Below are 14059 nucleotides of genomic sequence, written 5' to 3' on the forward strand. Positions count from 1 at the left end.
GGAATAGCCAACATAAATTTGCCAAGAACAAATCATGCCAAGCCAACTTAATTTTCTTCTTTAACACGGTTAGTGGCCTAATGGATGGCAGGGTTGAGGGGAGAAGTAGAGACATGATATATCTTGATTTTTAGTAAGGCTTTTGACACAGTCCCATGTAATTCTCATACTCAAACTAGGGAAATGAGTCTTGATAAAATTGCACTAAGGTTGGGTGCACAAGTGGTTGAAAGACCATACTCAAAAAGGAGTTATCAATGATTCGCTGCCAAACTGGAAGGGCATATCTAGTGGGGTTCCACATGGGTCAGTCCTGGGTCCAGTTCTAGTCGATATTTTCATTAATGACATGTATAATGGAGTGTAGAGTATGCTTATACAATCTTCAGATGACACCGCACCAGGAAGGATTGCAGCACTTGGGAGGACAGGCTTAGAATTCAAAAGGACCTCGACAAATTGGAGAATTGGTTTGAAATGAACAAGATGAAATTCACTAGAGAAAAATGTAAAGTACTTCATTTCGGAAGGAAAAATATTGCATCACTACGAAATGGGGAATAACTGGTTACGTGGTAGTACACCTCTACCCCGATATAATGCAGTCCTCGGGAGACAAAAAAAAAATCTCACTGCGTTATAGATGAGACCGCGTTATATCAAACTTGCTTTGGCCCCCCCAATTTCTTGTTCCCTGACCGCCCCCTCCAGAGACCCCCGCCCCCTGACAGGTGCTCACAGGCAGCGGAGTAACGTGGCCCCAGCCTGCTCCACTCCACCGCTTCCCGCCGCCGGTGAATGCGGGGAGGTTGGGGAAAGGACACCCTCTGCACTCACTGGCAGCGGGAAGTGGAGCGATGCGGCCCCAGCCTACTCCGCTTTCCTTGCCCCAGCCGTGTTGCTGGGGTGGGGGTTGGGGAAAGGTCCCGCACTCACCTGTGGTGGGAAGAGGAGTGCCACAACTGGGAGCTGGCAGAGTAGAGCGGGCTGGGGCTGGGCTTCTCTACTTCCCCTGCTGCTGGTGAGTGCGGGGGGGATCCTTCCCCGAGCAACACAGCTGGGGTGAGGGAAGCGAAGCGGTCTGCTCCCAGCCCCCCGCTAGTCCCCTGGGCCACTCTGGGACTGCAGGGCCTCCAAAAGTGGACCCTCCCCACCCCACAGCTCCTGCCCCCCAGACCGTGGCGGGGGGGGGAGCCCCTGACCACCCCCGAGACTCTCTGCCCCTTATCCAACCCCTCCGGCCCCCTTAACACGCTGCTCAGAGCAGCGTGTCGGAGCGTTACCGCTTTGTATGCGAACCCGCGTTATATTGAGTCGCGTTATAAAGGGGTAGAGGTGTACATCTGAAAAGGGATTTGGGGGATATAGTGGATCACAAATTGAATATGTGATGCAGTTGCAAAAAAAGGCAAATATTCTGGGGTAGATTAACAGTAGTGTTATATATTAGCCATAGGAGGTAATTATCCCACTCTATTCAGCACTGGTGAGACCTCACCTGGAGCACTGTGTCCAATTCTGGGTGCCACACTTTAGGAAAAATGTGGACAAATTTGAGAGACTCCAGAAGAGATCAACAAAAATGATTAAAAGTTTGGAAAACCTGACCTATAAGGAAAGGTTAAAAAAAACTGGGCATGTTTAGTCTTGAGAAAAGACTGAGATGTTGACCTGGTAAGTCTTCAAATATATTACGGGCTGTTATAAAGAGGACAGTAATCAATTGTTCTCCATGGCCACTGAAGGTAGGATAAGAAATAATCATCTTAATCTGCAGCAGTGGAAGATTTAGGTTAGCTATTAGGAAAAACTTCCTAACTATAAGGGTAGTTAAGTGCTGGAATAGGCTTCCAAGGGAGCTTGTGGAATCCCCATCATTTGGAGGCTTTTAAAAACTGTTTGGACCAACACCTGTCAAAGATGTTTTAGGTTTACTTAGTCTTTAGTGTTGCCTCAGTGGTGTGTGTGGGACTTGATGACTTCTTGCAGTCCCTTCCCACCCAACATTTCTGTGGTTGTGTGTGTGAACCCTTAAGTATGCTTTAATCTGTCTCTGGTTACCTTCCCCAGACCTGAAGAAGAGTTCTGTGTAGCTCAAAAGTTTGTCTCCTCCATGAACAGAAGTTGGTCCAGTAAAAGATAATTACCTCACCTACCTTGTCTCTATTTAAAAAAAAAAAAAAAAAAAAAGAGTGAAAAGTAGTTTCAGGTATTGAACCTGCTCCTGACTCCCCTTGTAAACCACATTTTCCTATTTTATTTTCCCTTTTTTAAATGACCCTCCCTGCTCTGTGTGGGAAAATACAAAATAAATGGGAAGCTAACTGAAGGGAAGCTGACATTATACTTTGCATTTGACAATACTTTCTGTAAACTAATTAAGTGATGGAGAGAATAGACTTGCTAGCTTTCATTTTTTAATATCAGCTGTTGCTAGTTATTACAGAAGGTACAAAAATTTTAGAAAGGAGTAAGATTTTCAAGTTGATGGCATGCCTCTAGTTGACTGTCATGACTGAACTTCTGTCATGTTGGCAAATGAAATTATTTGAATCAAGTTTTTTAAAAAAATCAACTAGTCTTTTATCCTTTCTCTTCTAAGGTTGTAGAAGGAATGCCACTTTTGAATGGAAGAAGACTACAATACAGAATAAATGGTAAGTGTGTTCAATAGTCTCCTTTGAAATTTGTCTAATCTGTGACACTCAGTTTTAATTAACTCAGTGCCACAGGTTAATTAAAATGCACATTGTGTAGTAATAGTGGGGAAAAGTTAGATGTTTTGTGAATGTTTTTTGCTTTGTGGTGTTGCTTTTGTATGTTGGCTTGTTGGGGGCACACATTCTCCAATGTCTTTTGTAGCTGTGCAACATGAATAAAGTGATCATTGGGCTAACTCAAGTCAGTTTGTATTATTACATTTGGTGATTCCATGTCCATGCTCACATTTTCCTTAAAATCACTCCTAATGTAACTAAAAACAGGAAAGGTTATGTTATCTCCTGTCTTTCTTGGTCTGTTATACTTCCTAGCATACTTTGGAGGCTGCTAAGTAATTGCATAGCTATGGAGACCTACTGTTTTGGTGCATCTGTCCTTGTCCATAGAAACAAAATTTTGTGTGTGTGTTTGTTTTTTTTGTTCCGATAACTCCAAGATGCTCAGTATATTGAGCAGTTTGTAGTTCAAGTAACTTCTCATGGTGATCCCTTCATAAATACTATGGAGTTGTGCAGTTTGCAACTTTTGAAGGATGTGCACATTACACAGTCGGGCTCATTGCTTCCCTCCATTCCCCCCACACGGTCCCTGTGTGCCACCCATCTATACCCTTCCATTTCAGGCACTCCTTACGCGCTCCCTATAACTCCCTACAATGCCCTTCCTTACCCCTTCCTTAATGCTGGGGGCTGTGTGTTGTCCATTCCCCACTCTGCCATATGCCAGGGAGACTGCAAGTCTCCTGGCCCAGAGGTTCTGTTTGCTCCATTACTCCCCCATACCAGAGACCCTTAATCTCCCCTCATGCTGGGGCTGTATGCATGCCCTCTGTCCTTCCATCATTATTATTTGTAATTTTTCTGTCTGGAGGGAAGTTATTCAGCGTGTCATACATTAAACTCTGTTGGGAAGATGGGCATAGCTGAATTAGCAGTATTGTACTGGAAAGCATTATTGAGTGCTATCAACCAGTTATTTGATCTACAGATAATTGCACAGGTGCTTGAAGCAGTTGGTCTGCTAAACAGAGGATAGAGGTGTGTTCTCCCTTTTCCCCCTCTCTTGGTTTTCCAATTTTCCCTAAATCAATAAGGTTCTGGCTACTGATGCCCAGAATATTCCCTGATATTTTAGAATTAACTCAATTTGGCATTCAAAAGTTAATGTGTTTAAAGAGAGAGAGGAATGTTATTGAGTTGAGTGCATGCCCTCACAAGCTCGGACAATAATAGAGCAAAACTTTGAAAATAGAATAGCCATACAAAAATACATATGGAGAGTAGGTATTCTGTGCACTCTCTCCTTTGTCGCTATTTACTCTTTCTGGACCAAAGGTTTCCCTTCCGTTATTCAAACTTATCCAGCAGAGTGAATGATCACAGGGTCCTACCACCCCCAAGCCCAGCTATGACTCTTACACCAAGGCCTGTGGCAGTTGCAGCAGACAAGGGACTCTGGCTCCCCTCTATCTTGGGCTTCAGGTAACAAGTCTGTTCCTGCCTGCTTTCTTACCTGGCATGCAATGTTTAGAGCTCAAGTTCTTGCTCTCACCTTTCCATTTCAAATAAGCAGTTCATGCTATAGGATCTCTTAACCCAACTCTGGCCCCATTCTCCTCAATGCTTTCACATCCCCTGTCCCTCCAAGGACAAGAAGTGCTTCAAAAGGGCCCTCCCATGTTTCTGCTGGGCACCTCTGCGTGCTTCAGCACTCTGTCCCCTTAACACCGTAGAGTAGTGTTCAGAAGATCCTCTTGTGCTGAGCAACACAACACACTGCAATAAGACAGTTGCTCACGAAAGAAAGTTTTTCTTACTGTTGAGAAAACAACACTGATGTCTAAACCTCTACCTTTTCTGTTCAGGTTCTTATACTGCACCATCATCATGTATTGAGCACCTTTCAGTACTGCTTTAAGAAGTTGAGACAGGTCTAGTAAATGTCAACTAGTGTTGTAACCATGTCGATCCCAGGCTATTTTTATATATATAAAAAATATCAAATATCTTGGGATCGACATGGCTACATATGCTGGGACTGACATGGCTACAACAACACTGCATGTAACTAGCATCTGTTCTGTGGTGCTTATCTTTTTGTTTTTATTTTTCCTTAGTGGAAAATAATTTAAAAAAAAAGACATTCGTGTGTGTGTGTGTGTGTGTGTGTGTGTGTGTGTGTGTGAGATCTGTGTTCTTTTTATTATGAAGTTTAGATTGAAGAGGTATGTGTGCGCATGTGGGATGGAACGCAGCAAAGCCTGTAGTTTGGTTTAGTTTCTGTGGGAGAGCACATTCCTGGATCTCCCAAAAGATTTTTATCTCCTACACAACTGAGCTTTTAGCCCTGTGGTGGATATGTTGCCAGAGGATCATAACTGTAGATGGTGGTCCTTGTCCTGGAGCTTTAGGTGACCTGTTTGATAATCCAGGCCCAGATTATTACTTGTCTTGAAGAAAAGTACTGAAGTCTTGAACTTGATGCAATATTCTATGGTGAGCCAATGAAGTGAATAGGTAAGTTACCCTCAAGCACATCAAACCTATGCTGCTGAGGAGGGGGGCTGCTGCATTTTGTACTAACTGTAGGCCAGGTAGAGTGTATTGCTGTAGTCCTGTTGTGTGTTGCTGAAAACCAAGTCATTATACGATCCTAGCCAGCTGGAGGTGGTAGAATTCATTGCTCATAGACATTGCTATGTTGAGAGCTTAGCATAAACCTGGAATCCAGGGTCAGTTCTAAACTGCACACTGGCTTGATCAGTTGTGGGTATGGACCTTCAACCAGAGGAGACTGTGGCTGAAAACTCCTAAAAAAATCTTTTCTTCTTCCAGCCAGCATGACCTCTGCTTGGCCTGTTACATGCATGTTGCTATGCCTATACATCAGGGGTGGTCAACCTGTGGCTCTGGAGCCACATGCGGCTCTTCAGAAGTTAATATGCGGCTCCTTGTAAAGGCACCGACTTGGGGGCTGGAGCTACAGGCGCCAACTTTCCAGTGTGCCAGGGGGTGTTCACTGCTCAACCCCTGGCTCTGCCACAGGCCCTGTCCCCACTCCACCTCTTCCACCCCTCCTCTGAGCCTGCTATGACCTCGCGCTCTCTCCTCACCCGCGAGCCTCCTGCATGCCACAAAACAGCTGATTGGGAGTTGCGGGGAGGGAGAGCGAGGCACTGATTGGCGGGGCTGCCGGTGTGCGGGAGGCGCTGGGGCAGGAGCTGATGCGTGGGCTGCTGACGTATTACTGTGGCTCTTTGGCAATGTACATTGGTAAATTCTGGCTCCTTCTCAGGCTCAGGTTGGCCACCCCTCCTGTACATGGAAGCCCTGATTCTGCTAAATGCTTAGCTGAACTGGGGCACATCTATACACATGATTAAAATATTAGATAATTATGTCATTGTAGGTATCTTTAAATTTTATTTTTCAAAACTTCACAAAATCATGCAAAAATTTAATGAATGACTGCTATACTAAAAGTTATGTCTTTTGACTTGGCTTATTTGTTAACGTTTGTTTGTTTGTCTTTTTTAAAGGATTTTATGCTTTTGTCCTGACTGCTGCCGCTGTTGGAAATTCTTTATATTTTGAAATTGAGCTTCATTATTTATATGACCATTTCCTGCAGTTTGCAGTCTCTGCTGCAATTTTTTCTGTGTTGTTGAGCATTTATCTCTATGCCCGGTCCTTGAAAGCACCTAAGGAAGAACTGTCACCTGGTGGAAATTCTGGTAAGTGTGTGAGAATATTTCAAACCTTTTCTCCCTTCTGTTTTATTACACTTTCATTGTACGAACAAGTCTTTGCTAAGTCAAATCTTAAGTACATTTTAGGATAATTGCCATAATGGTCTGGCTAATTATTAGATGTTTTACTGTTCTCATATTTATATTGCAAGTTGAATGTTTTTTAATAAAGATACAGATGCTGCATAGCACCTCAAATTTAGTTGCCTTTTTTTTGCATAATGAACTCAGAAGCATTATTTGAAGTATTTTATGTAGCCTTGTCCTTAGAGATGAGAGGAAAATTATTTTTCTTTTTCGGTTTTCAGCATTTGGTAGTCTTCTGTATAGTCACTTTTACACTTTCCCCTGTTTGTTGAAAGCTTTCCAACAACAGCTTGTGGGGAGGAGCAGGGAGAAAATGATTGACTGAAAAACTAGAAACATTGGCAGTGGGAAGTAGGGGTAGAGGAGAATTTCAACATATTATTTTAACTCTGTTTTTTGTTGTTGTTTTTTTACTTGGCTGTATCCTTTTTAAAATCTAGTAGTTTAACTTAGTTTTTGGAAGGATAGTTTGGCTCCAGTGATGGTACTACTCATTTATGCAAAGTTAAGCATATGCATCAGGTTTTTGTAGGATCAGTGATAAATTGGGGGGAAAAGATTGACTATGCACAAATTTACCAAATGTACAAATAAAAGTAGATTTTTTTCCTAAACATACAGTTATGATAGTAGTAATTTTGTCTTTTACTTGTAACAGGATGGGGGGGATAGGACTTCAGACCTTGCTGGTTAACTGCAGAAATGTGTGTATATACCACAACATTAAACTGACAGTGTTGCTTCTAATGGAATAGCAGTATGATGACTAACAAGGGGAGTTATCGGATAAAATGAATGAGTGAAACAAGAAAATTATTGAAAACTTGAGCTTACTGGCTTTTTGCTGGTACTTGGGAGTGAACAGAAGGAATATGAGAAATTGTCTCGATAATTGTGCTTCTAAAAGTATAGTTCTAATGTTCAAAAGGTGACTTTTTAAAAATGGTATTCTATGTTTCTTCTATATAAGATTTTTTCTACCTGCCAACTGAGCCATTTCTGTCCTTCTTGTCCATCTTCAAAAGTTAACAAGAATTCTTCCTTCTAGCATATGCATATACTATTATCTCTTCTCCCACTTCCACCCTCCCCACACACACACCAAAAAAAAATTAGTCACACTTTATTCACTTATGTATTGTTTCATTTTCTTGATTAAAACTGCTACATGTACTTGGCTGAAGGTACATTGCTGCTGTCCAGCACAAAGTGAGGGGTGGGGTGGGAACTTAAGAGTAGGAGCAGCTAAGATTAGTTAGTATGTAACTTGCGCATGGGGGTTGTGATGTCACTGTGTCACAGAAAATGAAACAAGAAAAGGAGGACTTGTGGCACCTTAGAGACTAACAAATTTATTTGAGCACAAGCTTTTGTGAGCTACAGCTCAGTTCATCGGATGCTGTAGCTCACGAAAGCTTATGCTTAAATAAATTTGTTAGTCTCTAAGGTGCCACAAGTCCTTCTTTTCTTTTTGTGAATACAGACTAACACGGCTGCTACTCTGAAACCACAGAAAATGAAGTTTCACAAGCTCCTGACAGCAGAATTTATGAAAGAGGCAAACTTCAAGGAGGAATAAAAGATGAAAAATTTCCTCAAGCAATTATTAGGCAGACTTAGCTTATGTTTTTACCATATGAGGGCTCTCAGGGAAAATTCCATTATAGCTTTTTTTTAATTCACATTTTAGGATTACAGCACGACTTTTAACCACAGATAAAGTAATAGCTGTTTTATAAGTGTCAGAGGAAGGTGATGGGGAACAGACAGAAAGCCATTACTGGAAGCATGTGCATTTTGTTTGCAGGGAACTTTGTTTATGACTTGTTCATTGGACGTGAATTAAACCCTCGCATTGGCAATTTTGACCTCAAATACTTCTGTGAGTTGCGTCCAGGCTTAATTGGCTGGGTGAGTATGAGTACTTTTAACCATTTTGTTTCACTTGCTTGGATCTTATTAAATATGAAAACTTTTAATTGTGGTAAAGAAATATATGTTTGAAAGAGGGGGAAATGTGCAAAACAGCTGTGTATTAGAAGACATGATTAAAACGGTCGTGACAGATCTCATGAGAACAGTTTTTACAGCTCTGTCACATTGGCTGTAGCTCACGAAAGCTCATGCTCAAATAAATTGGTTAGTCTCTAAGGTGCCACAAGTCCTCCTGTTCTTATTGCTTGTATTAAGCATTCTAAAAGTGTGACTGTGCAGAGGCTATAATTGTTGAACAATGGCTACTAATGAGTTAACTTTTTGTAAAATTTGTAGTTTTTTTTAAATAAATGTAACCTAAATCTTGGGTCTAAATTGCCAGACAGTCTGCTTTTAAAAATGAACTATAACATGGTAGAAATAAGTGCCTTTAAATTTGTGCAAAATTTGTAGTGAGATCTGACTCTTTTTAGGTTGTTATTAACTTGGCAATGCTGTTGGCTGAGATGAAGGTACAGGATCGTAATGAGCCATCTTTGTCAATGATCCTGGTTAATAGTTTCCAACTTCTCTATGTGGTGGATGCTCTTTGGAATGAGGTAACTGACATTCCCGTCAGTCTGTATTAAACTTTTGCTTACATATCTAGTTAAATTGTGACACACTAATGTACTCATGCTTTTTTTTACGTATTGTAAATTTCCTTCCTAATTTCTCTAGGAAGCTATCTTGACTACAATGGACATTACCCACGATGGGTTTGGGTTCATGCTAGCATTTGGAGATTTGGTATGGATTCCATTCGTCTACAGTTTACAAGCCTTCTATTTAGTCAATCATCCTAGTGAAATTTCTTGGCCTATTGCTTCTGCAATTATTATTCTGAATAGTAAGTCATGAAAATTTTTTACAGTTACAAAAATATGCTTTATTTCCTTAGCTGAGAGAGGAAGGATGGTCCTGTGGATAGGGCACGTAGGAGGGCCGGAGTTCATTTCCCTTCTCTGCTACAGACTTCCTATGTGGCCTTGGGCAAGTCATTTAATCTCTGTCTCAGTTCCCCACCACAGTAATAGCAGTTCCGCACCATAAGTTAAAAATTGTGAGGCCCCCATTACTACAATAGTTCTTGAGCAGGCATATTAAGTATTATAGGTTTACATACACTAAAAAAACCTGAACATATTCTGGGCAACTAATGAGTTGCTTAAGAGGGGATATTTTTTGGCTAGCAATTACTGCAAAGAATAGACTCGTGTTAGATTCACAAGGGGGACGTAGACACCTAATGTGGGCTGTTGTAAAATTAGGCAAATAGGTAGATGAGTTGATGTACCCCCTGGAAGACCTTTGCATACCCCCAGAAGTACGCATACCTGTGGTTGGGAACCACTGTTGAATGGGATAGTCCACCATCTTAGAGAGTTCAGCACCTGGTTCAGAACCAGTGCCTGATTTTGCATGCATTGTGGTGAGTGGGTCCATACTTTCAGGGCAGAGGCCTGGAGGCACCTGATAAGGCACCTTCTTCATTAGGTGATTCCTATACATAAAACTAGGTGGACCAGTAACTATAGACATTGAGTTATGGTTGGCCTGCACACTTTACTAAAAGGTATATCAAGTTTTGGATCCAGTCAAATCTGTCTAGTGATGGATAGACCTTTTGCCAGAGAAATCTTTCCACTCCCAGGTAAACTGTCTTTGTGAAGGGAGGGAATCAAGAAGCTCTTCTTGGTGTTCGAGCAGATCTAGTGTCTGGATTGTTGGATTATGTGCTGCTGCTTGGATCAGAGCTCTGATCAAGATGTCATCTAGGAAGGGATAAGGACATGTGAGAGCCCTGAGACTGGAGCCTGGTTATTACTACCACCAGCATCTTGGTAAAGACCCAGGGGGTGGATGAAAGGCTAAAAAATTAGAAGCGTTTGGAACTGGTATGCAAATCTCAGCAGTCTGTGGTGGCATGGTCATATGGGAATGTGGAGATACACATCTGCTAGATCCACAGAAACAAGGAAGTCCCCTTGAGACAGGGATGCTACTGTTGACGCTAGGATCTCAATCCAGAATCTCTTTTTCATCCACTTGGTTGAGCTGCTTGAGATCCAGGATAGCTCTGGGACACCTACAGTCCCCTCCGGTGCGCTTCTGAACAATGAAGTATAGTCTTTAAGAATCTTTCTTCTGAGGGAATTTTTTCTATTGCTTCTATGGCCAGAAAATGTGAGTTTTTTTTAACACCAACTTGTGTTTGATGGGGGTTTGGATGAACGAGGGATGGGGTGGAGCCTTTAGTTTGAAGAAGTAACCGCCTCTCTTATCCGCTGTCTGTAGTTGATAGAGATCATACTTCTAAGAACTGGGAAATTCTGCTTCCTAGATTCAGAAATGGATGTAGGCATATTTGTTTGTTGTCATAGTGGGCTCTTAAAGGTGGTGGACCCACCTTTCGATTTTCCACCCAATCTTTGGTTCCAGGGTTTTCCCCCGGTACCTTTGTGAGGAGGATGGACAAAGATAGCGATCACTGCTTGCAGAGGCAATGAAGTAACTGTTTCAAAGTCATGCATTCTTTATTAATTCATCACACAAATAGGGGGATAACTGCCAAGGTAGCCCGGGAGGGTTGGGGGAGGAGGGAAGCACCAGGTGGGGTGGTGGATGAGGGGAGGAGGGAAGGACAAAGCCACACTGCACTTCAAAACTTATTGAATGCCAGCCTTCTGTCGCTTGGGCAGTCCTCTGGGGTGGAGTGGTTGGGTGCCCAGAGGGGGCCTCCTCCCCGCGTTCTTGGGCATCTGGGTGAGGAGGCTATGGAACTTGGGGAGGAGGGCAGATGGTTACACAGGGGCTGCAGTGGTAGTCTGTGCTGCTGCTGCCTTTCCTGCAGCTCCACCAGATGCTGGAGCGTATCGGTTTGATCCTCTAGTAGCCTCAGCATTGCATCCTGCCACCTCTCATCTTGCTCCCGCCACCTCTCATCTCGCTCGTCCCTCCTGTCCTCGTGTTCATTTTCTGTTTTCCTGGACTCTGATATTGTTTGCCTCCACGCATTCTGCTGAGCTCTTTCAGTGCGGGAATACTGCATGAGCTCAGAGAACATTTCATCGCGAGTGCGTTTTTTTTCGCCTTCTTATCTGCGCTAGCCTCTGGGATGGAGATGATGGGGGAGCATTGAAACATTTGCAGCTGCGGGAGGAAAAAAGGGAGAGTAGTATTTAAAAAGACATATTTTAGAAAACAATGGGTAGGCTCTTTCACGTTGAACCAAGCTGTTACTATTACCTAGCACGTGTGCTTTCGCTACAAGGTTGCATTTTGCCTCTTATATTGAGGGCCTGCCGGTTTGGTGTGAGAGATCACACACGCAGGGCTGGGCAACAGCATTCGGCTTGCAGGCAGCCATGATAAGCCACAGTCTTTCGGCTTCTTCAACCTTCATAACACTGAACTGTCACTTTGCTTCTGTGGAGGCAGAAGATCTGGCAGCAGGCTGGAAAAAGGGGTGTGGCTAGCATAATCTAGGCAACAGTTTGAACTGCAGACAAGAGGGGAATAGTCCATAAATATCAGAATTGTGGGAGATGCTGGGGAGAGTGGGCAATTAAACATGGTAAGACTAGTAGTAGTATATATGAGGAGAGTAATAAAAAAGGAGGCAACCATGAAATGTTGTGGCCTTTTGGATGTACATCTACTTGCAGTGGTATATTGGGCATGTATTTTCCCAAAATAGGTGTATTGCTGAGGAATACACAGTTGCTGTTGTGGGTTATTTAATAGAAATGTAAAACCCAGCATCATGTTTAAAAATAAAACTTGTAAAAAGGCAAAGTTCTTGGTAAAGATTCTCCAAAATCCTATACTTATATATATGTCTTCAGATACAATATGAAACATATATTAATATTTGAAACCCAAGTTTTCTTTATAATATTTCAGTACCATTAGTGAGTGATTCTTGAGAGCTGGGTAATTATAACTACGTGCCTAATGAAATAATCTTCTGATTGCACAAGAGGATATTTTGATGATAGAAAAGTTTACTGAAACCTATTGTAATTATGAAATGAAAATAATTATTTTCTTTATTTTAGTCTTTGGGTATTACATTTTCCGTGGTGCAAACTCACAGAAAAATGCATTTCGGAGGAATCCAAACAATCCCAAATTGGCTCGTAAGTATCTTTTGGCTAACTTAATTTTCAGTTTTTTACTACTATCCATACAAATATCTCTCAATTATGTACTCTTTACATGCACATTTTAAACATTATTTTATATGTTACTTTCTGTACGCAGACTTGAAATGTATTCCCACTGCAGCTGGAAAAAGTCTTCTAGTCACAGGCTGGTGGGGCTTGGTTCGTCATCCTAACTATCTAGGTGATATTATCATGGCTCTGGCTTGGTCCCTACCATGTGGTAAGATCCTGAAACTAAAGTGCTTGCTATTAAAAATTTGTGCATGTGTTTTGGCAACTGACTTCCATTTTCTAATTTGCCAATGATTATTTAAGACGCTAGACTGCCTGTAATTAACAGAAAGTTAAATTCAGTGGCATAAGCCTGATTTGACATCTGGTGTCCCACTATATAACCCCTTTGAACCAAGTTTAGTTTTTGGATAAACTTCTGACTCCTCCTGCTCTCCCTATGCTCTTCTGGGGATGGCTGACTGGTGAGCCCCTTCTTCATTTGTTTGTCCTGGGGCTGCCAGCTGGGCTATGATTTTTACAAATGGAGCTAGAGGAAGCACTTCTTTAGTAGGCAGGGTTTCCCGCTGCTTAGGGACAGGCATCACCAGATATGGGCAGGGTCTCAAAACAGAGTACATCCAAATGAATTGATGTGAGAGCAAACACACATGAAGGGGCTGTGTGTTGAACTCCTGTAGCTGAGCATTATTTTTTTAAACTCCAAAGGTTATGTGTTAGAATTAGGATGCAGCTAAAATTGAGCAAATCTTCCACTATTAAAAATGTTTCAGTTAAAAAAAAAAAATCCAAACTTCAGAAAGTATGGAAATTCAACATTTAGCTTCAAATATAAATTATTTCAGCTTTTAAATATTTTGACTATAGTGAAGTTCACCTAAAGAGCACTGTCAGCAGTCTTTCTTATCTTAAATTTGGAGATCTAGGCAGGGAGGATACTTCACCTTTGCATTTCCTTGCTTTTTTATGCATCTCACAATACTATAATGTTCTCTCAATGCATTTTTCTGCCTGAATCTCCCTTTTGCTTTAGTCTACAGGAAGTGTGCATTTGTGAGCTTTAGTGCAAAATTACTCGCTTTAAGCATTGTAAAATTTGTCACGTGTACATAAAACAGAGAGAGCAGGTTTACAAAACTAAAACATGCCTTCTTCCTTGTACCTGTCCTCCAAAAGCAAACTGTTAGTCTGTAGTATAGACAAAACTGCCTGCAAAATGTGCCATAGCAGTCTTGGTATATCCTATTATTGAGCGCTAGCTAACAAGGTGTTCAGCGCTGTACAAATAGATGCAATCTCTTTGAAGATGCTCACAGGCCAGAGCAGGCACATGCCATACAGTTCGGTA

At 41.9% G+C, this 14059-nt stretch overlaps 1 protein-coding gene across 2 annotated transcripts in view; it reads left to right on the forward strand.

The window, feature by feature from the left end:
- Positions 1-14059, forward strand: part of LBR (lamin B receptor) — a 51770-nt gene that overhangs the window by 35505 nt on the left and 2206 nt on the right. For both annotated transcript variants that reach the window (XM_074949190.1, XM_074949191.1), the window contains exons 7-13: positions 2603-2657; positions 6260-6454; positions 8364-8467; positions 8965-9090; positions 9212-9380; positions 12592-12672; positions 12797-12919. In XM_074949190.1, the coding sequence (XP_074805291.1) occupies positions 2603-2657; positions 6260-6454; positions 8364-8467; positions 8965-9090; positions 9212-9380; positions 12592-12672; positions 12797-12919 (853 nt within the window). The remainder of the gene's footprint in view (positions 1-2602; positions 2658-6259; positions 6455-8363; positions 8468-8964; positions 9091-9211; positions 9381-12591; positions 12673-12796; positions 12920-14059) is intronic.

Source organism: Natator depressus, chromosome 3 (assembly GCF_965152275.1).
Source record: "Natator depressus isolate rNatDep1 chromosome 3, rNatDep2.hap1, whole genome shotgun sequence".
Lineage (NCBI taxonomy): Eukaryota > Metazoa > Chordata > Testudines > Cheloniidae > Natator > Natator depressus.